The 25,931-nt window shown below is 42.8% G+C and overlaps 1 protein-coding gene across 5 annotated transcripts in view; it reads right to left on the bottom strand.

The window, feature by feature from the left end:
- KALRN (kalirin RhoGEF kinase) overlaps positions 1–25,931 on the bottom strand; it is a 633,650-nt gene that overhangs the window by 239,128 nt on the left and 368,591 nt on the right. For 3 of the 5 annotated variants that reach the window (XM_058555948.1, XM_058555937.1, XM_058555939.1), the window contains exons 17-25: positions 23,088–23,306; positions 19,589–19,738; positions 17,115–17,229; positions 13,574–13,689; positions 12,949–13,071; positions 5,818–6,000; positions 4,516–4,634; positions 1,180–1,246; positions 495–604 (exon numbers count right to left, since the gene is read on the bottom strand). In XM_058555948.1, the coding sequence (XP_058411931.1) occupies positions 495–604; positions 1,180–1,246; positions 4,516–4,634; positions 5,818–6,000; positions 12,949–13,071; positions 13,574–13,689; positions 17,115–17,229; positions 19,589–19,738; positions 23,088–23,306 (1,202 nt within the window). The remainder of the gene's footprint in view (positions 1–494; positions 605–1,179; positions 1,247–4,515; positions 4,635–5,817; positions 6,001–12,948; positions 13,072–13,573; positions 13,690–17,114; positions 17,230–19,588; positions 19,739–23,087; positions 23,307–25,931) is intronic. The other 2 variants (XM_058555950.1, XM_058555940.1) reach the window with 1 other exon arrangement.

The raw sequence follows: 25,931 nt of genomic DNA, 5'->3' as shown, positions 1-25,931 counted from the left end.
ATGTTATTGTTGTTTTGGTTGAGGGTGGGGATGATGGAGTAGTTGGGGATGGAGGAAATATTTAGGCTGAAAGAAAACTTCAATGGAATTTGAAACCTAAGGCCCACAAGGTAGAATGGATTGGCTCAGATGAAGTCTAATGTCAGGATTCCCCATAGTTTTAGTGAGGAGAAGCTACTTTTATTTCTGCAAAGCCTAATTATCATTCGTATGAAGATGTTGCCAGTCAGGTCCCTAAGGAGAACTTGGTGGGTAGGGGAGGGACACTGTTGAATACTTGACTTCACTCTCCACTAGAAATTTCTGTTTGGACAATTGCAGAGAAAGAGAGATGAGTGAGAAAGAAGTCTGACAGCAACTGACATAGAAAATTTAACAGGTAATACTTTACCAGGCAAGATTTACCACTCAGCTTCGATCCACTTGTTGGGAAGCCCTGTTGTTGGGTATTTATGGCCCTAAAGGTGCTCCACTGAAACCCTCCACCAACCTACTTGTTATGGAAATCGTAGATCTCCTGGATGTTGCCAAAGATGATATGCTCTTTATTAAGGATCCCCGGGGGGATCTCCTCCACACCACTGGTCATTTCCCACAGGTAGGTCTGTAAGACAGCAACAGTTTCATCACTGGCAGTACTGCCACACGAAATACAGACAAAACAGGCCTTCAAACTTGTGGAGCAAGACAGACTGGGAATGCACGTAGAGTGTAAAAAGGGAGATGGCAAAAAAGCAGAAAGGAAAGAAACAAAACCTGAATGTTCCATTATCTTGAACTATTGCTAGGGAAACTCACATCGTGAACTTTGGCAAGAGCACAAACTCCACACACTTCTTATTTATCAAATGTGTGTGTGTTTGAGGGTGTGTTGGGGGAGGATGCAGATTTCAGACTCAACTTGAGTTTACTCACTGTGTCATGGTTTTTATGTGGAATTCAAGTATCTTATAAGCTTTTTTGGCTAGGTCTAGCTCCAGTCTGAGAGAAGTTTCTTTTCAAAAGCACCTTAAACTCCCATGCAATTACTATTGACTCTGGGAGGAGTTCCTCTGGTTGGCTTTTTATTTGTTAAGCTCCGAGAGAAGACAAAGAGCACTGAGTTCCTCTCAAGGACTTGACACGGGTGAGGATGTCATTTTTCTAATACAGCTGTGAACTGAATACTGCAAGACTTACCTCTAAGCACTCGTGTAAGTCCCTTACATAAGCTTTCTCTGTCTGGAGTAGTTCAGCCATAATGAATCTAGAAGGAAATAAATGGGCTTCAGTAGGTTAGAGATACAGCACCTCCCTTCCTTCAAACTTCACTTCACCACCTCAGCATTTATGACATTCTTGAATGTCCTATTTTTCTACTTTACCAACATACGTCTCTTCCTTTCTTCAAAACTCCTTGCCTCTGAGTCCCTGTCACTCTGATCACTTGCTCTGCATCCCTTCAGCCTGTCTGTGCTCAGCTAGTTCCATATCCTCTCTCCCTTTTCCACCCCAGTTCTACCATTTTGTGATTCTGTGCTGATATGCATGTGTTTTCAATTGCACGTGTGTGTTTGCATATGTGCACAAGCATGCAGCACCATTCACATTCATTCTCACCAACTAGAGAGCTTGAATCCCAGCCTCCTACATTTCTCTTACAGCTCCCAGAATGATGATTTCTGTTCAGGAGAATTGTTGACATATACCAAAACAGCCTGCAGTACCATAAGTTAAATCGGGTTTAAAAGCCAGGAACAGATGCCCAAGACACCACCACTGAGACTGGGGGGTTAGCAAACTTTTCCGTAAAGAGCTAGATAGTAATACTTGTGGGCCATTCAGTCTCTGCCACAACCACTCAACTTTGCTCTTGTAGTGTGAAAGGAGCCATAGACAATACGTCAAAAAAAAATTAGTGTGGCTGTGTTCCAATAAAACATTATTTACGGACACAAAAGAATTTCATCTAATTTTCACATCACAAAATATTCTTCTTCTTTTGACATTTTTCAACCATTAAAACTATAAAAAATAAATTTTATCTTATAGACTATATAAAACAGGTGATGGGTCAGATTTGGCCTGTGGGCCATAGTTTGCTGACCTCTGGCCTAGACTACCCTATACACTTAACACGATTTCTTTTTTTTTTTTTTTTGACCACTGAGCTTGAGAAAGTCTACGATGAAGACCTGGAAGAGATCAGATCAAACCCCTGGACACTGCCAGTTTATTCTTTTTTTTTTTTTATGTGAGGAAGATCAGCCCTGAGCTAACATCCATGCTAGTCCTCCTCTTTTTGCTGAGGAAGACCAGCTCTGAGCTAACATCTATTACCAATCCTCCTCCTTTTTTTCCCCAAAGCCCCAGTAGATAGTTGTATGTCGTAGTTGTGCATCCTTCTAGTTGCTGTATGTGGGACGTGGCCTCAGCATGGCCGGAGAAGCAGTGCATCGGTGCGTGCCCGGGATCCGAACCCGGGCCGCCAGTAGCGAAGCGTGCGCACTTAACCGCTAAGCCACGGGCCGGCCCCAACACGATTTCTAATGGGGCTCATTTGTATCACGAACTGATGTGCATGAAGCTGGGCATGTGATCACAAGCATAGCACAAGTTAACAATGTGAAGTGACTGCTCTTCAGGCTCCCGTAAAGAGAAGCTTGTATTACACATCAAGGAGAGGGCTCCCCCCTCCTTGGGCCCCTAAATAACACAACACCCTCGGGCAGTTGTTAAACTTATGATGCATAGCTTCACTGGAGTGTACCTACTTCGCTTTCTTTCTTTTACAAATTTTTATTAGAAACGGTGCTTCCTAGCTGACGTGATATGCAATAATATCTAATTTGGCACAAAGTATAAATTTATACATTTATCTTAGATTTTCTATGTCAGTTTTTCATGGTAATTCATAATAAGAACACCTATTTCCAGGTATTTCATCACATGAAAATTTTCAGAAAGATTGTCCCCAAAGTGTCCCCTGTTGGAAATTTCACAAGAAATAGTCAAATGAGCAGCATCTGTTCCTGGACATTCTTCTTGGTGAGATTTTCCTTAAAGCAATACATTGTTCTAGCAGAGGCTTTCCTATTAAAATTAAAGTATTGATTTAAAAAATTCCCTTGTGCAGGAGTTAACTAGCCACTCTCTTACTATTCCTACTCTACTGGTAGAGTGGAAAGTGCATGAGCTTTGACGTCAGACAAACAGGAATTGAATTGTGACTTTGTCATTTACTAGAGCAGGACTCGCTTCTGGAAGCCTCAGACTCCTTACTTATAAAGCAGCTGATCACACAGGATTGTTGCAAGGATTGAACAAGATCATCTCAGTAAAGTTTCTAGTACATTGCAGGTGGTCGGTAAACAGGAAAGAAGGAAGACCAGAGGGAACATAATATGACTTGCTTTGAAAAGTTGTCTTTGATTTTACTGCCTTGGGTCTCTGGCATTCTTCTGCCTTTTTCTCCCTTTTTCTTCATCTGCTTCCTGCAGTTTTGCCTGTATTTCTGCCTAATTTAGCTCCACTACCTTCTACCTCTTTTTGTTTTATTTTTCACCCATCTTTTACCTTCCTCTGGCTATACGGTGTCCCAGACAGAGCCCAGCAGGAAGATTTGGCCAAGCGTGGTCTCCTCATTTTTCTCCCTGTTATGGGCTAAATTGTGTCTCCCCAAAATTTACATGTTGAAGTCCCAACCCTGAGTACCTCAGAATGTGACCTTATTTAGAAATAGAGTCACTGCAGATGTAATTAGTTAAGTTGAGGTCACACTGGAGTGGGGGGGGGGGGCCCTATTCCAAAATGACTACTATCCTTAGAAAAGGGGGAAAACTGGGTATAGGCATATATTCAGGGAGGACACCACATGAACATGAAGACAGCACCCACAAGGCAGGGAGAAAGGGCTGGAGCAAATCCTTTCCTCTCAGCCTGCAGAAGGAATCAACCCTGCCAACACCTTGATTTCAGACTTACAACCTCCAGAACTGTGAGACAATATATTCCTGTTGTGTAAACCACTCAATTTGTCATAGTGTGTTACAGCAGCCCAAACAAACTCATGCCCTCCCCAGATGAACCACAAGCTCTGACTTCGCAGGCCAGCTTCAGTGTCTTCAGCTTCAAGGGGCCTGTAGGCCTACTTCATTTTGATAAAATCAACTACATAGAACTTCTTAATCTTAGGACACACTACTTTTTCCAGTGTTACCCAAAAGGAATCTGAAAAAATATTCTTCATAAAGCCCTTGTAAGATCTCTGGATATGTGTAACTTTGTAACACCAATATAAAGAAAGCAGAGTGACCAAGAAATGGTTTGTAAGGCTGACATGGTTCATTGCTTCCACTATCCAATGCCCTATAATTCTTGATAAGAGTGAAATGGATGGAGGCATCATGTCTGTCCATTCCAACCTCTGTAGGTGTCTTGAGGACAACTCAAGCTGTCAAAAGGGACAGGTGGCAGTGAAAACCAAGCACAGTCATGAGGGGCCTGCTAGTTGGGTGGAAGCTCCCCAAAACATACTCTTTCTTCCGGGCTGACTTCCGCTTTTCTTCATTGACTTCGTGGTTGGCATCTCGCAGCTTGACCTCACGATCTGAAAGGCTTGCTGGGATGATGTCCAGCTCCAGGTCCTTGTTATCCTACACACAGAGAGATTGCAGAGGTCACCTTAGAAATGCTTTGGGAAAGCAACTCATCAGAGTTGGGGGAGGTGGTAGAGGGAAAAAATACAGAAAGATATAATGGAGAAGGATGAGAAGATGGGGAAATCCTGCAAACTGCCACCCACAAGCACTCTTCTTCATGGGATCACTTTTTTTTTTTTTTTTTTTTTTTTACAAATAAGAAAGATATAAAATGTTCAGGTCAAGTGTTCAGGGCTAATATCCACAGCAGGGAAAAATGATGAACACATTAGATAATTAATGTCATATTTCCCCAAGGACTTTGGTAAAGATATAAGAAAATTTTCATTTGTCAAGGGAAAATAGCAATAGCAAATATTTTTATTTAAAAAAAGCAACTTCCCTTAGAAATAGAAAGCTAAATGATAGAACAATTACTGAATTTTCTAATTGCCCATCTCTGCTTATTTCAACCACTGTTTGGTATTTCTATAGAATGGAAACCTCTAGAAAAAAATCTCACAGGCTAAAGCCTGGGGGAGACGTTAATTCCCTCAATTTTAGTGGTTTGATCACTTCACTCTCCAGTCTGCTCCGCTTCAGAGCATGAACTTATTTAAAGATTTCAGAATTAGAAATCCCAGGATTAAATTGCCAGGCTGTATTTAGCTCTTAATTTAGAGGTTACTGACCCCTATTACAAAGAAGAGATTAAAAGTCAGTCTTCCCTTGCTTCACGGCAAATAGTACCTCTTTTCAGTTGAAATGTCAAATAGCCTTTGCACAAATTGCATCCCTTATTCTTGAAAGAGCCCTATTATACATACTGGGGACTCTAATCATTTGCTGATTAACATAATTGGGTGGAAGATGGTGCTGATGAAGCCAAGACAAAGGGTTTTGTCCTCAAAGTCAACAGTTAACTCTACACATAGAAAAACTCTGTTCTGTAGCCATAGGATCCACCTCTGGCCAGCCAGTTTTGCCATATATATAGCACTAACCATGGGGGCTGGAGGCCAGTGGCTCAGCAAGGTCCATCCCCTCCACTAGAAAACCACACAAGGCAAGTGCTCCAGGGGTCAACAGCTGAGAATGGCTGCTCTGGAAACCCTGCTTCCTTCCATGGCATTGAGAGCAATAGTGGTCATGGAGATGGGAAAGGAGGATGTCCCAGCCAGGTGACCCCCATACCTACCTCTGTGTTGACTCCTAGGGCTTTCTCCAGGGAGTACCGGTACTTTCCCATCCTCAAGGAGAAGTCTCTGTAATGCTTATCCACCGTGGTCACCCATTTCCTGATCTCTGTGGCATGAATGTGGCCTTTTTCCACAAAGCTATCGGCCAGCTGAATCAGAAGCTTCACTTTCTCCTTGGTTTGCTGCCCCAAAAGATGGTCTTAAGTTACTGGATTACATTTACTCTCATGGCCCTTCACCCCCATTCTCCTTTTCTTCTTCATAGCAGCCACGGATACCTCACAGCCAGACTGCCTAGGTTTATATCCCAGCTCTGTTACCTATTAGCTGGGAGGTCTTAAGCACATTACTTAATCCCTCTTTGCCTCACTTCCTTCATCTGCAAAATAGGGATCATCATAGTACCTCCACTGTAGGGTGGTTGTAAGCATTGCATGAACTGACAATGTAGAAGGCTTAGAACAGTGGCTGGAATATAGTGCTCACAGTAAGAACTCAGTAAGCAATAAATGTTAGCCATTATGATTATTGATGTAAGAATCTCTTACACTAATACAGCACTTCATCAGTTTACAGAGTATGTTAATGTCACATCTGAGACTCATTTGAGTCTTAAAGCATCCCTAGGAGGTAGGTGGAGGGAGGTGGTATGGGTCTCTGAACCATAGATAAGAAAAACTGAGGTTTAGAGAGGCTGAGGGCTTGTCCAAATTCATACCACCTGTAAGTGACAGAGCCTGTTTGCCTCTGGTCCATAGTTCCTAGTTCTCTCTCTTCACTGTACCAACCTGAAGTAGGCTTTCTAAAGAGTAGGTTGGCACATTCTAGGATCTAAAGAAATCCAACGAGCAGATTTAAGAGTAAACTCTGTCCCTTCCACCACCAGAATCTTGTCTTTAGTTTCCATTAGAGAGAAAGAGAAGAGTTAATGAAGCTGGTATCCATTAGAAGGCTAAATAAGGTGGAGCTCTGATGTGTGCTGGGTTAATTTCATTTCTAGCAAGAGTTTGTTCAACACCTACTCTGTCCACACGACTGTGCACAGGGCTGTGGGGATGGGCTTGGGGGATAAACAAAAGAAGAAAAAAGATACTCATTTCCTCCAAACAGTCTATAATCTCTAAAGGAAATAAGATTTTCACACAGAGTGGTTAAATAACTCAGAGAATTATGTAATTGAATGTCAAAATGAGAAGTATGTAGAGTCAACCGTATAGGAGTTTTAAAATGGGAAAAAATGAAGGTGGGCTGGTGTGGGCAGGTTAAAGGGGGGTGGGACTTACGTTGGGTAAGATATGGAAATGGAAGGAATGTTCAAACAAGTAAACACGTGCTCATCTTTTATCTTAAGTTTGGGTTTCGAAACTAAAATCTATCAGGGGAGCCTGATAGATTTTAAAAGAAAGGAAAGAATATTTAAATAATATTCTAAGAAGTAAAATTATCTTTTTGACTGGAAGAAAGTAGGTCCAAGGTTTGGACCATTCTACAGCCTAGACAACTGATGGAAACTGGGACAGAAAATCACTGGAGCAACAACAGGACAGACAGAAGAGCTTTTCTTTCTTTATTCCACCATCCTCACCCTCCCTTTCCTTTCCAGGCTCATCTGCAGCCCCTCCCACGAGATTGACCCTCCCAAGAAATGCCAGAGAGGGACAGCTTCCAGCTAGAAAGGCAAGCAGAGAGGACCTGGCCTGCCACAAGGCCAGGGAGACCAGACTCCAGCTCTCCAGCAACTCACCACTCCCTAGCCTCACCCACCATAGGACAGTGGGCTGGTACCCAGGGCTGGGAGACATGGGCCCAGACCAGCTTTGATGTGAAGGAAAGAAGATGGATGTGAGGGCAGGAGAAACATCTCCTTAGCCATGAAAAGGCAAAGAATAATAGCATTAGGAATTGGTTGAGAAGGACTTCTATCTTATTTAGAGGGTTTTTTTTTTTTTTCCCCCTGAAAACAGAAGAAATGCCTCTACTTCAGCATGTATCATGTTGAGTTATTTATTTATCTCCTCCATTAGACCATGAACTCCTAAAAGATAAGCATTATATCTTATTCATTTGTATCTCCAATGTCTAGAAAATGGTAAGCATATTATAAATGTTGACTAAATGAAGGAGTGAATGAGTGAGTAAATCTTGCGTTTGGAGGTGAGTAAAGCTAGACCAGCAAGAGTTGAGGGTTTCTATTGAAAAGAATTAGATGATAAGTTTGGCCCATAAACTGGATGCCAACCATGCCCAATGGCCCTTGCTGAGAGCAGTCTGAAACTATTTCTTATGCAAGGGCGGCTATGGTGGCACCATGTGACCTGCCACATGCCTGGCCACAGCTGATGAGATCAGAGGTAAAAACTTGTCCCACAAGAGCAGCCCATCAATATGCAGCTAGCGACTTCTGATGTGTCCTGGCCTAAAAGCTCTGTCTAAAGAGGGACAGTGCCAACATACTGAGCTGATTGGGGTGGTTTCTCTGGGGATTTGAACTTCAGCGATAGGGAAGTGGGTAGTTGGTTGCAGAGTAAAAGTGGGAACATAGACAGTAGAGAGGAGAAGAGAGGGGAAGCTGAATGGAGGTAATGTATCCCTGATGCCCTGTGATGAGAGGACTAGATAATGTCTGGACTGGAACTGCCCTTGGTCTTGGGTGACATCCCAATTTTCATCTCTAGAGGTGACACTATGCCACATTTCTTGTTTTTCCAGTAAGGCTGAGTCATTTAGCTTTTCCTGGGCTCCTGGGAGGTCCAGCCATATAGCTTCTATCTTCTTTACTTCCACCTATAGCCATACAATATCTTTTCTCCTTTATAACTTGAGCCAGTTTGAAACTCAAATCTTACCACCAAAAGAGAGTAACTTATATGGACTGATAAAGTGGGGGGTCAGACAGTAGATAGTCTTGAATGTTAGGTTCAGAGGTATGAACATGATCTTGTGGACAAAAGGGAGCCTTTGGGGAACAGAATTCATCTGGGAATTTGGAAGTGACACCTCACTTATCTGGGGCTTCATGTGTCCCCTAATGTACGTTTTGCCCTTTCCACTTTGAATTTTATGTTATCTGTTGGAAAAGACAGAGATAAAAAAGAAGCATTCAGTTCTTTTTTTCTTTCTTTCTCTTCCTTCCTTTGATCAGTTAATATTATACCATCTTCCCCTAATCAGCGAGCCTTCCTCTAAACATAGATTTAAAAAAGCCCTTTTAGTGTCTTTAGCACATTTCACGAGTCTTTAAGATTTAGCGTCCTCGACATTATTCTTATAATCTCATTATAACCTTCCAGTTTGGCTTTCATTGTTGATATTCCTTGTACTTATTGATATATTCTTTGTAGATACGAGCTTATTGGGCTCGCTGTGTGGGTAAACGATCCTCTTGAGATATATCTCCAGATTCATTCCACAGGCGAGAGTTTGTCATTATACGTGAAAAACTAAACCTTTCAAAAATTTCCACCACATGTGAGCTATATTCCTCTTAAGAATCTCTGAAACAGAATTACGTCCAACTTTAATGTGAATTGTTTAGATTCTATTTTTCTCGGTCTAAAATGCCTATCTGACAAGCCCAGTGTTCCCTTTTTGTGTTAAATTCTAAGACATAATTTAGTCCAGCTAAGGCTCCAGTCACTTTCATTATGACTTAATTCTCTCTTGTTAAAAAGAATTAAGTCCAGTTTATCCTATAGCTTCTTTTACTTTCAGAGATAAAATTAACAGTTTAAAAAGTGTATTCTCAATATAATTAGTCATTGGTAAATGCAAACCAAAACCACAATGAGATACCACTTCTACCCACCAGGATGGCCCTATAAAAAAGACAGACGATAGCAAGTGTTGGAGAGGATGTGGAGAAGTCAGAACTCTGATACGTTCTTGGTGGGGATGTAAAATGGTGCAGCCACTTTGGAAAACACTTTTGCAGTTTCTCATAAACAACGAGTCACCATTTGACCCAGCCATTCCATGCCCAAGTATATACATAAGAGAATTGAAACATAGATTCACACCAAAAAATGTACACAAATGTTCCCAGCAACATTATTCATGGTAGCTAAAAAGTGGAAACAATTCAAATGTCCATTGACTGATGAATGGATAAATAAAATTTAGTATATCTATACAATGGAATATTATTCAGTCATAAAAGGAAAGTAGTACTGATACATGTTACAACACGGATAAATCTTGAAAACATTATGCTAAGTGAAAGAAGCCAGACACAAAAGACCACATATTATGTGACATCACAATTCCATTTATATGAAATGTCCAGAACAGGCAAGTCCATAGAGACAGAAAGATCAGTGGCTGTCAGGGGCTGAGGGGAGCAAGAATGGGGAGTGACTGCTAATGAGTATGGGGTTTCTTTTTGGGGTCATAAAAATGTTCTGGAACTAGATAGTGGCAATGGTTGCACAACCTTGTGAATATACTAAAAAACCACTGAATTATAAAAAAAGAAGAACAGAAGAATTTTTTTAAGTTTTGCTTTTAGAAGAAATGGAGTTCTTCCACATGTCAAGATTATTAAGCTTTCCTATCACCGTGTGCCTTGACTCCTTATAAATTTTGAAACCTACAATAGGAAAATATCATTTGTATTCTTCTAACTGGATTGTCTACAGCATACCACCACAGGAAAATTTTGTTTTCCTCTTATCCTCACCCAAATTCTCTTTATCTTATTTTTATACTTACATTTGTGGATTGCTATATAGAAAGTACCTTTTTATATTCAGTGTTTCTCCTCCTTGATCTGTTTCTTTGGAGCAGAGTATAATAATTCAATATACTCTATTGCCTTGTTCAATCATGAAGTCCACTATATTTACTCCCTTGTAGTTTAAGGTCAATTTGATTTCCATTTCAAATTCATTTTACTGGTTATAAAGATTAAAACCAAAGATGGCTGGTGAAAAGATGCCTCTGTGAAGTGGGGCTGGGGTGGAGCAGGAGGCTGTCGCCTTTCATCAGAAGCTCCTCGGCTGGATTTGTTATCCTGTAGATATTCTAATAGCAAGTAGCCCTGAGACTTAGAACATGATAGATGGGAGAATGAAACCCCATTAACAGAAATAGTTAAGACAGAGAACTGAGAGAGCCAAAGTAAAAGAATTAAATATAGATTTGGGGGGGGGTTCAAATCTACTCAAATTTCTTTTTTCCTTATGTTCACAAATGTTTGTGGCCTCCCTTCAATGCATAAGAAACAGTCAGGTAAGTGAACAAAGCGTGGTTCTTGTCCTTCGGGATCTTGCTGGCTCACATAGGAGACAACACTGCACACAGATTACTGGAGAGCAGGACGGTCCATGCCTAGTGCCTTAAGGGTTATACAGACAACAGGGCTGTAGGGCAGGGATGGGCCAGATCCCGGCATGCAAGCAGGGTCCCGGAGGAGGAGGCACTGAAGTGGAGATGTGGGCTCCTTTTAAAAAGTACAGACTAGAGGGAAGGGAACGATGTTCTAGGCAGAGAAATGGTAGAGAAAAGGTACAGAGACAAGGAAGTATACCCTCCCCATTCAGAGGGTAAGAAAATACATCCATTTAGCTGGAGCATAAAAGGTGCATAAAATAATAATTGAAGATAAAGCCAGGGAGGGAAGCTGGTGCCGCTGCAGAGGTTGTTGAGTGTTAGCCTGAAGGCAGTGGAGATTCATTGAAGTTTTTGAGCTAGGCGGTAATATGACCCAAGTAGTGTTTTAAAAATGAACGGCAACGAAGAGGAGGATGGACTGGAGGGAAGGAAAGGCCAAAAGCATGGAACCCAATTAGAAAGCTACTACAGCTTAGGGTGGTAATAATATGAGTGGAAAAGAGGAGAAAGATAGGAGGAAGATTGTAAAGGAAGGGTGAATTAAATTGACTACAATTTCACTACAATTTCACTTTAGTTATGGACAGACTCTGACCCTAGGAAGTTCTGGGTATCTGCTGCGATCCATCCTGTGTGGGTAGGAACACCAGAGGATCTCATACTCTTCAGCCTGTTAATGGTTCATTATTGGCACTATTTGGAAAGGGGCAGATACACACAAAGTGGGCAATTCAAAAGCCATTTTCATTTGGATTTGAAAAGGGTTCTGTGCATCTGCCACCTTCCTAGTGCTGTTTGCTCTAGCTGCTATGGAAATGAGTCTCTTATCTGAACTCACAGCTTTTCACCCAAAAGCCCCAAGGATGCCTGGGAAGTCTCCCCACTAACAAGAGTTCATAGCATAGGATTCATAAAGTAGATAACCACTTCTGAAATATCAGCTCAGGAATGAGGCTAAGGGCCTAATTTTGTTGCAGTAAACTAGAGGAACATTTGCCGTAGTGCCAGAGGGATCTCTGGGTAGGATGGGCATTAATGTGTTCCTCCAGTGACTCCTACAAAAGCAGCTCTCACCTTGGGAAGAGCATCTGCCATGTATGGAAGTGACGCCAAGATAGGCTCCTCCATGGCAGGGAGCCCAGTGTGAGGGACAAGGATGCTACAAAGAGGGAGCTGAGACAGATTGGATTTTCATTGAAACCCAAGGGTCCTCAGATCAAATCCTGGCTGTGAAAACATTCTCTGTCTCTGTAAATAAGGGTGCGAGGGTGTGTGGTATGTGCAACAGTGCACGTTTTGCTCCTCTGACACCCCAGCCTGGCTCATTTGCAGGTCTGAGGCCGGATGGAAGTAGTCAGCTCAGGAAATAAACTCACCTGCTTTGTGAACCCACCCATAGCCATTGGCCCTTCCCATGAGGTGAGCTTCCCAAGCCATTCAAATTTCAAGAATATGTGGCTAGGTGCAGACGTTCACACATACAACGTGCATTTCACATGAATACATTCCTTTGCCTTATTTGGTCTACAAGAATACAGCAGATTCCAGAACCTGGAGCACGAAGATGAGTATTTGGAAGCACAGTGTATAGGAGCTGACTTCCTGTATAAAGACGTTCTACGCACCACCTGCAAGTCTTTGGGTCTTCAGGTTTCAAAGGAAACAACCCTACCCGTGCTTCCCTCTTGCCACTGTGGTTAAGCATTTCTGTGAACAGAGGCTGCTCTCCCTTCCGCAACGTGAAATTGGCCAGACTGGGGAGTGCTGAGTGGATTTAGGGAGGGCTCCGGGATGCTTCCTACCTTGGCAGGCACCCTGAATTCCCCATATTCTTTCAGCAGTTCCTGAGTCTCCTCTGTGGTCTCTCCGGTGGAGGTATGTGTTGAGAGGTAATATTCACCTGTTTCTTGGATCCAGTCCAGCGCCTGTGGGAGGAAACAACACATCCAGTCCCCCCAAAGCCAGCTGTGAGTAGGAAAACATGCCATGCTATAATGAAGGTTTGAGGTGTGGGACAGCGTGATGGACCCAAGAAATGCTGGCACGATTCAATCAGTATAAGCTTGGAAGCTGATTTTATGAATGAGCCCTCCCGTTACACTTGGAACATCCCACCAGCAAAGAGAAAGTGTCTTGTCCATTAGACTGGGAACTCTCCTAGGCCAGGCCCAGTATCATCCATGAGTTAGGGGCAATCTGCGCCCAGCCTCTCCTGCCAACTCCGGGGACCAAACTCTGAACAGAGTGCTTGGTAAAGGCTGAAGGACTGGTAAGTGACAGCCTGTTCTCCTTCCTCTCTTCATCCCACCTCCCATCTCTACTCTGTCTGCTGCTATGCCCCGCTTCTGGACTCTCCCAAGTCTTGGCATCTGGGCATCTGTGTAGTCCCCAGAACTGAGGCAAAGCCAGGGAAAGCTCTGAACACACCTGCTTAGCACTGCGCTCAAACACCACGTATTGCTGGCACTGGTCTAACCGCCGCTTCTTCAAGGTCCAGAAGTGTAGGACGCGATTCTCCCTCTGTAAGAGCTCGCTCAAGATGGCTGCAGGGCAGAGGAGATGAGCGCTGGTCAATGGAAGGCCCTGAACAAATCTAACCAGCCATTTCAGCCCTGTGTCCCTGGTGCCGGGTAACCATGACCTTCAAGCCTCCCCATCAGAGGCAAAGGAGCAAAAGCTTGGTCCAGAGAGAATTTCCCAGAGGGGAGCAAGATTGGGAAACTAGGGTGAGAGTTTGTTGATGAGGTTCCATCGAGTAAGGGAGGAAGAGTATGTCCCCAGGGGGACTTAAAAGTGACCCTGATTTTCTTCACACCAAAGTTAGTCCTTGATAGTAAGAGACCTTAGGAAGTGTCAGTCCCTAACATAACAACTAACTCAATGGAAGAGCAAACGGACTTGACCAGAATCCCAGCCATTCCTGAGGAGTTCCAGGAGAGGGCGCGAGAGGAATGATGGCGTGAGGACTGGGGTAGCCGCACCGATGACCTGCGTTACGCGCCACCCTCTCTACCCTGTACAAGAGGCTGTGCACAGCACTTTAACAGCAGAGCTTCAATTTTAAACCTTCTAAACCGTGGGCATAGGGACACTGTGTTGGAATCCTGTCTCTAGGCCCAAATCTCCCTGTTTTTTGGATCTGATCATAACAAAAGCTGAAAGCTGTGCTGGCGTTACCTCTAACAATGGTTAAGTGTGAGGATATGCACAAGGCACATAGCACCGCAGTGAGCCATGGGAGGTGTTCGTCCATGCCGTTTCCCTCCTTCCTTCTCCTGTTGTTCCAGGAGCAGCTGGCTACATAGGTAGGTTTCCTAAGTGTTTCAATAATACCTTCTATGCTTGAAGCAAACAAATTCCTTTTCTATTATGTCTGCCTTCTGCTAACTATATTACTAATAAAATACACAATAATGATGATATAAAAAACTAATATTTATTAAGCACTCATTATGTGGCAGGCACGTATGTTCACAATACCCGATGATGCATGCACCATTATTATCTCCATTTTACAGATGAAGAAACTGAGGCTTAGAGAGGATGGGTAACTTGCCCAGGGACATTCAGACAAGAAGGGGTGGAGCTGTTTGACTTCAGAGCCTGAGTCCTTAGCCATCTGGTCTCCCAAGATACAGGGGCTGGAATGCATAAGTTACCATGCTTTACAAAAAGGACACAACCCAAACTGCAGTGCTTGTACTTAGAAGGTTTTACTGATTTTGTGTACTTTTAATGCCCCCAGAAGTCTGGCTCTCTAGGGACAAAATCTGTCTCTCTTCCCTGAGGCTGAGATTTTAAGGGTCCCAATTATCCACCTTTATGATACTATACCTTTATCATGTGACTTTTTAATTCCTCCCCAAAGAGACAAAGTGTACTTCCTCATCCCTGACCTTGGGCTCGGCCATGTGACTTGCTATGGCAAATGGGTTGTTAACAGATACGACAGGAGCAGGGGCTTGAAGTGTGCTTCTGCACTTGACCTTGCCTTTTGTACCTCTGCCATCACCACTACAAGAAGTTCTCCTGGGTAACGGCCATCCCTTCAACCGAGGTCCCAGAATCATTACACATGGAGCAGACAAGAACCCAAACCACAGCGAAGGAGCCAAGCCAACCAGACTCGCAGCCTGAAGCAGAACTGCATTGCTAAGCCCAGCCAAGACAGCTGACCCCCAGCCAACCCACAGTCACGTGAACAATAAATGCTTACAGTTGTATGCCACTGAATTTTTGGGTTGTTATGCGTAATAATTGCTCCTGTAACAAAAACTTAAAATAAGTGGCACTGGCTTTGGGTCCAGGCGGCAGGTGGAAAGAAAAAGGATATTCCACCCTGCTAAGGTGGAAGCTTCAATCGGACAAAGAGAGTGAGAACCTGGATGTTCTTTAGTCTCCGTCTCCTAGTCAGAGCTTTGCTCATTGCAGCTCCCTCTATGACGGCTGAGAGAATCAACCCAGATCAGGCAAAAATCCTAAAGAGTTTCAGGTTTCATTTTTCCCCCTTCTTGAAAGCTTTCCTGTGGGCACCCACTTGCCCTCCCTGTCAGGAGGCATAGCACATCCTCCTCTTTCTGGGTTCCTGCCACTCTTAGCACACTGAGGTGTAGGTGGGGCGTGTGCTCTCTCAGCAGGCAGCTGCCACCTGCCCACATTTGGAAGTCAGAACATATGCTTTGAAATGTGCAAGAATGGGAGGGTGACACAATGCCAGCTGCCCACAGGGTCCCTTGACCGCAAACAGAGTAGCACATTTAAAAAGGGAACCCGACTTCTCTCTTCTCTGTAGGGAACTTTGATTCCTAAGTTAAATTCTTTCCAGTGGCCTCTGATCTTCCCACCTCCTGAGCTCTCTGAGCAGGGAGGAGGCTTTTCCTAAGGCCAATCAGCGCCTCCCACTGTCAACCCCGCAGCTCTCTGAGCCTGTTTCCACCCCTCACTCCAAGTCAGTTTTGGTTCTGTCCCTAGCCTCCATCTCCAGGGTTGTATTTCTCTGCTGCGTCAAGATGACATTTGTTAAATTCTTTTCTCACTCAAAGGCTAATTTCTGCATGGTCCAGAGTAAGTTGATTCCACTGATAATAATTTAAGCTTCACGTGGTCAGCTAATAAGCAATTTTTAAAGGTTACTGATTATTTCATATGATTACAGACTTTATGGAATTCAGAGAGATATTAAAGATTATCTCAACCAGTCTACTTATCTAAATTTATGTATCACAAATCACCTGGTTGGGGTGGGATGGGGGGATCTCTTGCCAAAATGCAGGTTCTGACTCAGTAGGTTTTGGTGGGGCCTGAGATTGTGTGTTCCTTACGAGCTCCCAAGTGATGTCAATGCTGCTGATATGGGGACCACATTTTGAGCGGTAAGAGTCTAGACACCCTCCTTCAATTTTAAATAAGAAAACTGAAGTTTTCAAAGCTTAAGTAATGAGTAATAAAGCCAGAATTAGAACTTGGTTTTATGATTCTCTTAAATGGTCCATGTCTCGTTCCCAGGCTGTAAGATACCCTAGTTTTGTGCTCTTTAATATGTTAGCCACATTTGGCTATTTACATTTAAATTAATTAATATTCAGGAGAAGTAAAAATTTAGTTCCTCAGCTGCACCAGGCATATTTCTAGCCCTCAACAGCCACATGTGACTGACTAGTGGCTACTATATTGCACAGCGTAGATATAGACCATTGCTGTTATTTCAAAAAATTCTATTAGACAGCACTGCTCTAGACTCCGAGATAAATGAAAAAGCTTTGGGGAAATTTTGTCCTAATTTTTCCATTCCAAATCTTGATGCATGTTAAAAAACTGCCCGCGAATCACCACTGCCCATGCCATCCCACATCGAACTTTTCTCATCCAAGGAGCAGACCCAGGAAATCTGAGATTGCGTGAAGACCAGACACACAGCCGCTGGTCCGTGCTACTGACGAGGGTCGTGGCTGGCAGGCCTCGCACTGACCTTTGACTTGCTGCTCAGGTCCTCGGGTGTGGCTGGCGGCACTGGGCATGCTGACGTTGTTTCTGTGGATGTACTTGAGAAACACCTCTGCGTTCCGCCGTGCCAGGGTACAGGCCTGAGAGAGACAAGGGTGTGAAGCCCTCACGTGTAAGTACTGGTCCAGCAGGTGCATGAGATCCAAGACACCAGAGAAAGGGTGCCGGTGACAAGGCTGCTGGAGCTCTGGGTGAGCTGAGCCCTGGAGGCCACTTCTGGTTCATGGACACTCCAATTCCAACACAGGAGGCTCACCTTTTATTGAGCAAAGAATTTTCTTTGTGCCTCTCCCCTTCCCATCACAGATAAAAATCAGAAACTAGCCATCCCTTCACTAGTGTATGTTGAGTCAGTATTCCTAACGTTCACTCTCAGGCTGGTTTTCCTCTGCCATCAGAGTGCTTCTTACATGACCACTGGTGTAAGCCACTTCAACATTAGTTTATTTTAGACTTAAGAAAGCAAATTTGGTATACGAACCTATTAACCATACATCCAAATTGAAATGGAAATTACCCACATTTTAAAAACTTATTTATCCATCAAATCCACTCCTACCTTAATAATACTAATAAACATCCTGTGGGTGAGAAATATCGATTTACATAAAGAAATAAGAGCCATTACTCCACCCCCTTTAAGACTCAATAGCAGAGGGTGGCAGCAAGGACAGGTCTGTCCTGTGTTGCTGTACCTATGGAGGAGACCGAGGCCCAGAAAGGGCAGGAGTCATGAAGCCAGTCAGGGCTAGAATCTAGATCTACTGACAGTCTTTCTAGTTTCTCTCAAGACCACAGAGTTTCTGAATTTCTTTAAAAAGCAGGTTTTTTTCTGATTATAGAAGTAATACATGCTAGTCTACTAATTTTTAATCCACAGAATTAAATATCTCTACACAAAACTGTCAAATTTTAAAACGTTTTTACACTTAGCCTGTGATTCTACATATTATATGGTAAAAAATTACTTTAAATGTTGCATTAGCAACAATGGCCTCTGGGAGCTCTGGTAAAAGACTGCTGGTGGGCCCATCCACCCTGAGATCTATGAATTTAACAGCTGGACAGTGGTCCCAAGCTAAGGAATCCAAACTCGATCAACTAAGAATGCATACGAATGGAGAGCTCGATGCTCTGTCCACTGGGCATATAATTCCCACAACGATAGGGAGTTTCTCAACTATTGCTTTAGGCACACATGGAAAACATCAGACCAGACCATTTTCTTTTTTCCTTCTTCAAAAGAAACAATTTTATGAAGAAATATCTTTATACCTCTATTTAAAATCTTTGATAGGCTCTACTTAAATTGTTCTGTTTTAAATTTTGTTTTGTAATAGAGAAGATTTAAAAAATCATCTTAAGGCCTATATAGAAGAATTTCTATTTAATCTTATTAGTGAGAGCTGATTCCTAAGAGTTCTGATCGAATGCAGGGGCAGATACCAGATAGAAGGGAGGAGGGCAAAGGGAGGCCATCTCAAAAAAAGAATAAGAATAAAACTTAAAGAGGTGGTCAAGTAGAGAAAATCCCTAATAAAAGGCAGTTAATTATGGAATTGTGGAAAGTCAGTGGCAGTATGTCAAGGGATAAAAATTCTCTTTTGTACTTTCAGAAAGCTGAGAGGAAGCAGAACATAAAGGCAAGGAATTTGAGAGTAAATGGAGCCTTTAGATAAGTTTTAACACAGAAGACTCTGTCAGAGGAGATCAAAGCCTGGACGAAAGAGGCTTATGAGGACTTCCACACCAGCTGAAAGCCTGTTCAGAGCAGGACTGTGCTTCCTCCCTGGGAAGCTAGGGCTCTATTAAAAACAAGACAAACAAAATAAGGTATTTCTCTCTTCATATAGCAGAGTAAACACTATTACATTTATCAGGAATTGATAATTGTTAGATTGATAAATAAATAAGGTGTCAATTTGTTTCTTTAATTCTTGCCCTAAATTTTGTATCATCCGTTTATAAAAGATTTATTTTAATATTGTTTTATATCTAGGCTTATCTATTTAAATTAAAAAATATTTTTATAAACCAAACATAACTGAGTGAAAGTATGTGTTTTTCTCAACATCAATGGGATATCAGAGTATTTGAACATGGCACCAGTAGCAACGGTGTATCCTAATTGCCTAATTATACAAATAGTGCTGAGAGAAATAATGTTTGAAGTGTAACCTTTCAACCTTTCAAATTAACCAGCCAATACCTTCTCTACAAATGCCTCCCTTTAGATAAGAAGCTAGAAAAAATCAGGGTGTGGGAAGCCCATATGAAGCAGTGTGTGTGTGTGTGTGTGTGTGTGTGTGTGTGTGTGTGTGCGCGCGCTAGGGACAGAGAGGGAGAGAAAGAGCGGGAGGGAGGAGAGGGGAGAGAGGGAGAAGGCAGATGAAAGAACAAGGCTCAAGTCCCAGACCTTGGATGACAATGTGCTCTGACCTTAAGAAAGGCCTCCTTTTGTTCCAAATGTTTACTGATGAGCGGAATCACGTGGTCGATCTCTGCTGCCGGCCCCAGTTTATCTCGTCCACCACACCAATCCTCATCTCTCCTGTATTCTTGCTCTAAGCTCTCCAGGACACTACAAACCTAATGAATCGTGGAGGAAAAGACTCAGTAAATTAACCCGTCGGGACGTATTTTATGAGGACCTTCAGCCAAGAGAACCCTGCACAGGTGACATTTTCCATTTGAAGTTCAGTTTGTAGATTTAGGGTATGCAGTGCCCCGGGACATCTCAGAGAGGTCCAGGAGGCAGTGAGAATCCAGCATCTGGGGCTTAGGAAACAGATTATGACTGAGATATGAATTTTGGAATCATCTTCTGACGGTCAATGGCTGAAGGCTGAAGCTATGGGGGTTGATGAAATCACCTAGGGATAATACGTAGAGTAAGAAAAAAACAGAGACTAGTAATTTGGGGAGTTTCAAAGGGTTTTTACATATTATATTGCTATAACTTGATGATAACTCTGTGAATTAGGCAGAACAGGAAAGTGAGGTTTGGAGAAGATATGTGGGTTGCCCAACCATCTATACTTGCTCTACAAGAAGCAGCCTCAAGCAGAGGTAAAAGAGGAAGTTGCCTGGGGCCGGCCCGGTGGTGCAAGCGGTTAAATGCACACGCTAGGCTACGGTGGCCCGGGGTTCGCAGGCTCGGATCCCGGGTGCACACTCACGCACTGCTTGGCAAGCCATGCTGTGGCAGCGTCCCATATAAAGTGGAGGAAGATGGGCACGGATGTTAGCCCAGGGCCAGTCTTCCTCACCAAAAAAAAAAAAAAGAGGAGGATTGGCAGATGTTAGCACAGGGCTGATCTCCTCACAAAAGAAAAAAAGATGAAGTTGCCTATGTTGTGTGACTTATGGGCCATAAATGAATGTTATCTTTACCCTCCCTGGGGAAAAATATCCCAGCAAAAATGTCTCAAGGTACTACCATAAGGCAATGACATCTCCAGGCCTTCTACTGCAAAATGGACATTTCCTTCAGAGGGACAACAAGTTTGTGTTAACCTAAAAGATAGTTAAGAAGCTTTTCATTATAAAAATGCTGAGAGGCTATGCTTTAAGTGACCATACAAATGAACTCTGAAGGGAGCAAAAGCATTTCGAATAGGTCTTGGAGGGAAAATTTGGTTGGATGCCACAGTAGGAGACCTAGGGCAGCCTAGTGTCAGGGTCTAGGGAAGGATGCAGAAAACAGAAACTCATATTCCTATACTTTCCTTTAATAGGCTTTGATTTCTTGCTTGGCTATGGCAGCAGGGGAGAGCAACTATACCTATGCTTGGCCTCCTCTGTTTGAGAAAGTCATCCCTTCTAAGGAAGGGTGTGGCATCGGATAGGACATTTATTCAGTTATGAACTGAGCTAAAAGATGTACTTGGCAGAATACCCCCATAGCCAACATGCTTCCCATGTCATGAGGAGGCCTGTCCCTGGACTCTGGCTGACTTCTCTAGCACCACACACCTCTCTTTATGCAAGGCATGAAAACAGCAGGAGGGCTCACGTCTTGAGAAAACACAGATTATACACATGAAAAAACTTTAAGAAAAAGAGCACCTGACACCTGTCCCATGACAGTATTAGACTTAAAACTAATTAATTTGGGAGCTGGAAGAAATGAAAAGATTATCAAGCATAAATCCTTTAATAGGAGAACAAACAGAAATCTAGAGAGATAAAGTGACCTTTGGCAAGGTCAGTTCAGGGTCAAATTTTCTGACTCTAGTACTCTGCCCCTTTCAGCATCTTGATCCATCTCAAATTAAAATTTGTGTATGATATTAGACAGGAATTAAGCCTCATTTTTTTTTCATATGGCTATTCAGTTGTCTAGCACCATCTGTTGAAAAGACTTCCTTTACTCACGGAATTGTCAAAAATCAACTAACTGTATATCTGTGGGTCTACTTCTGGAACCTCTATTCTGTTCCATTGTGTCTATCCTGACACCAACACCATTCTGTCTTGATCACTGCAGCTTTAGAGTAAGTCTCAAAATAAGGTAGCGTAACTCTTCCAACTTTGTTCTTCCTTTTCAAGATTGTTTTGGCTATTCTAGGTTCTTTGGATTTCCATATAAATCTTAGAATCAGCATATCAATTTCTACAAAACAGCTTGCTGGCATTTGATTGGGATTGTGTTGATTCACAGATCAGATCAGCTGGAGAAGCTCTCTATCATCTTGGTCTGCTGCTCCCACTTCCGTGGCCATCAAAGGCATCCTCTCTCTAAAACAACAGAGAAGAGCACTGGGAGAAGGTATGGAGATGCGAACACTGGCTTCAGGGCCCCCTGACAGGCATGTTACATTTGCTCTGAGACAGGTTTTCCCATGTTCCCTATAAGTCACCCAGAGGAGACTGTTTCTCTGATCTATTTCTACCAGGAAACTATTTAAATGAGGAAAGTATTTTACATCGAATAAAATTACTCCTGTTTTAACTCTCTATTTCATGAAAAGAATTCCCTAAAAATACCCAAATCATTTAAAAATCCTCTTAGCCCTTGTGCATATTGCTGTACAGATGTAATAAGTAATGGGTCTGCATCTTTATGGCCCTGTTGTCTGCATCTCCTGTCTTTTCTCCGACAGCTGCACCACGCTACCAGCTAGGCTCAGAGTTCTCCAATGATAGAGAGCAGTGTTTCCTCCATTAGACCAGGAGACCCATGAGTGAAAGAGTGGTATAGTTTTCAAAGAATGCATAGTGCCTGATTGTGTTAGATTAGATCATGTTCAGCAAATTGTCACTCTCCTCTCCCAACCTTCATAGGAAGCATATACTTCCCTGCCTCATTGATGTTGGCTTGGCCACGTGACTTGTTTTGGCCAAATGGATTTTAGAACATATGACAGAGACTTGAAATGCACTGGCATAGTAGATTTTGGGGTCTTGCCTTTCACTCCTGCCTTTCACTATAAATGTGCCTCAAGTAGCTGCTGGACGAGGAGGATGAGAGACATGGGAACAGATCTAGAGCCAATTTGCACCTTGGAGCCTAGTTCTACCAAGCTCAGCCAAGATCAGCTGAACTCCAGAAACTTAAACAAAAGATAAATGCTTATTGTTTTATACCACTGAGTTTTGGGGTGATTTGTTACACAGCATTATTGTGGCAAAAGCTGATTGAAACACCACTTAAATCTAGCATTTAGCATACACCCACCTAATTTCTACTTCGACACCTAGATCTGATGAATTTGAGAAATTTATAAGAAACAAATCACACGGTCTGCTTCTCTAATGGAAAAGATTTATAAGGAAGCCAATCATGGTGTTCCCATAAATGATTCTTCTACTCTCAAAGGTTAACACTGAGAGGACTGGCTTCTTGCTGAGGTAGACACTGCAGATTTGCAGTGTGAGGCAGAAAATGACCCTCCATCAATCTCAGCCCCACACATCCCACAGCCCTTTCCCTCACCTGTTCAGAAGTTTTGTAAAAGGCCACAGAAGCATTGACCAGTTTTAGCCGGTCTTCCATCTTCAGCATCAGCTGCTGCCAGTGGAGGGCCACCTTCTCAGCACATTCCCGGATGGCGTCTGCGTCATAGTGGCCAGCCTGGAGCAGTGCCTCGGCTTTCTGCTGTACCTGCAGGGCACTCTGGTGCGTCTTCTGCAAGGAAGTGGCATGAAAGAGGGACTGGGCACAGGGGAGGAGAGAGAGGTCCGTGGGAACGACCCAGGCGTGGTATGGGAGGGGGTGGAGCGAGGCGTGAGTGAAAAGATGCAGAAAAGTTAAAGAGCTTTAAATGACTGATTCAAACATTTTGTCATGATGATTAACACATCATTGTTGTTAAAGCACATTTTAAAAAAAGAATATCATACATTTCCATTAACTAATCGCTCAGGTCCCTAATTCCTGCCCCCACTCCTTTCTCTTCTACTTGTATTACTCTGGGTTTTAAAGACATTTCCATTTCTGTGGTAGAGAAACAGCAGTTGTGTATAAATCTTCTCCCTGATTGGTTCATACATCAGTTAAATTTCCTTTTCAAATCTAATCATAAAATCCTTCATCATCATGAGTTTTCAAAGGAGGTTACTGCTGCAGTCCCATTTTACAGAACAAATAAACACAGCACATTAAAAAAATCCCCCTGTAACACAAATCTCAGCCAACAATGAATTCATTTTAAACATTAATTATCAGTTGAAAAGGACTCCACTAGAAGGAACAAATTTGGCAGGTTAATAAAGCATAAGAACACCATGCCTTGATTACCTCACCAAGGGAACAGAGCAGGACAGTAGATAATTCTGCTCAACATATAATCCCCACATGACTACATTATTTATGTTTGCCTTGAGGATAATACAGATCTCGTAGAAGGTTTATTTTCTTATTCTGGCTAAACGTGGTGTGAATTCTCTGAATTCACATTAACTGTAGGAGGTGGGGAGACCAGGCTGGAGGACTGGGTAGCAGGGAGAGAGCAATATGGGATTAAAATTTAAAATTTATTAAAATAAAGGACTGATGTGGATGAGCCATATGACTTCAAAGAGCTAATATTATCCCAACCACAACTGCTGGGATCATTTCAACCGAATGGCACAGTACTATCGGCCTTTTCACTTTTAGGAAAGTATAGCTCAGCTGGCAGTGAAAAGGGACAGCTAGGAGCCCAGTAACTTACTCCAGAATTAATTCTGCCCTTCTTCTTGGGCAGCAGTGCCGGGACAGTTCCCAAGAGCGAATCCATTCAGCACTCTCTGTGTGAGAGTACAACCTTGCTCCTTTTCACCTCTATCTCCCCCTTCACCCTCATCCCTGACAGCAGTCTACACAGTCCTATTTATTTTTCCCAGTCTATCAACCACCTCCTGGCTTCCCTTCTTGCTCTCCCAAATCAGTACTCAGTGTTAGCTACCTTAGCACGACCTCCTCTAGCAACCTAGAATCCTTCATTCCTTTGCTTTGCTACTGAGTCAGCCTTCAATCCTGATGACCATATCAGCATTTGGGTTCCTCGTTGCTGAACGCAGCTAGAAAAACCAAACTAACAGGCAGAAATGCTCCACTAAAAATCCCTGATTCCTTTCTCTGTTTTACTTATTGGTATCATTTTCTTTTCCTGTCTCCTAAACGTAGAGGTACCCCAAGGTCCATTCTTGGTTTTTGCTCACTCTGCAGAGAACTCATCTATTCCCTTGGCTTCTATTATCTCCTTTTTGTAAATGACTTCCCAGTCTATATCTCTCACCTGACATCTGAGCCTCATCTTTGACTTTGGATGTGAGGGTGAGCTGCCTGCCACACCTCTCACCTAGGTCAGTGGCACTGATTTGGTTGATCTAGCTGTCTGACTCATGTCAGTCACTTACAAAGATGCATTCTCAGTAAAAAGAGTGAAAGATCTTCCTAGAGAGAGGAAGAACCCTTGCCAATGAATGCAAATGGCTTTAATGCCTTATCAGAACCTCCACGTTCCTCCCAGACATTGCCTCAAGTTCCACATCTAAAACGAATCTCCTCCTCCCTCTAAAAGAGTCTCCCCACTGCAGTCTACCATTCTGTTGGTGGTGTCTTCCTCACTGCCACCCAGGATTACAATCTTGTCACTATCCTTGGCTGCTGTTTCCCACCCTGAGTCCCAGTCTAGCCCTCACCACTTCATATCTAGACAACTGTGGTGATCACCTAACTAGTCTTCTTGCCTTTCATTTCTAATCCATCAAACCCATTCCTTACATTTCTGACAGACTAATTCTCTGTGATAGGAAATGCCTGGATTAAGTGACTTCTAACATCCTTTCCAGCTCTAAAACTCTAATTCTGTGCTATAAACATCATTCCCTTCTCTCAATTCAAAAGCCTTCGGTGGTTCCCCAATTGCTATGAAATTAAGTCTAAACTTTAGAGGATGTCATTAAAAGCTCCTCACCATGTGGTCCAATTACTGCCATAACATTATTACTAATACTTCCTTACAAAAATCCTTTGAAAACACATGCACTTTCTTGTTTTTGCTACTTTCATTCTTCCTGACTTTAATGAACACCCCTTACACTCTTCCCATCTTTGTTCCAGTCTTCCTCTGAGACTCAGCTCAAGTCCGATCTCCTTCAAAGAGGCCTTTTCAGACAGCCTCAGACTCACTAAAAACTACCCTTTTCTGAACTCCTATATCACTCACCTAACACTTGGCTGATTCTCCTTACTTAGACTGTGAAAGTCTCAAGGTAAGGACTATTTAAAAAATCACTTTAATAGCTGTCATTTAATCAAATGTATACTCTGTGCTAGGTACTTTGCTTATGC

The sequence above is a fragment of the Diceros bicornis genome, chromosome 15 (assembly GCF_020826845.1).
Source record: "Diceros bicornis minor isolate mBicDic1 chromosome 15, mDicBic1.mat.cur, whole genome shotgun sequence".
Taxonomy (NCBI): Eukaryota; Metazoa; Chordata; class Mammalia; order Perissodactyla; family Rhinocerotidae; genus Diceros; species Diceros bicornis.
The sequence above is the reverse complement of the archived record's forward strand: the minus strand, read 5'-3'. Positions and strand labels throughout refer to the sequence as shown.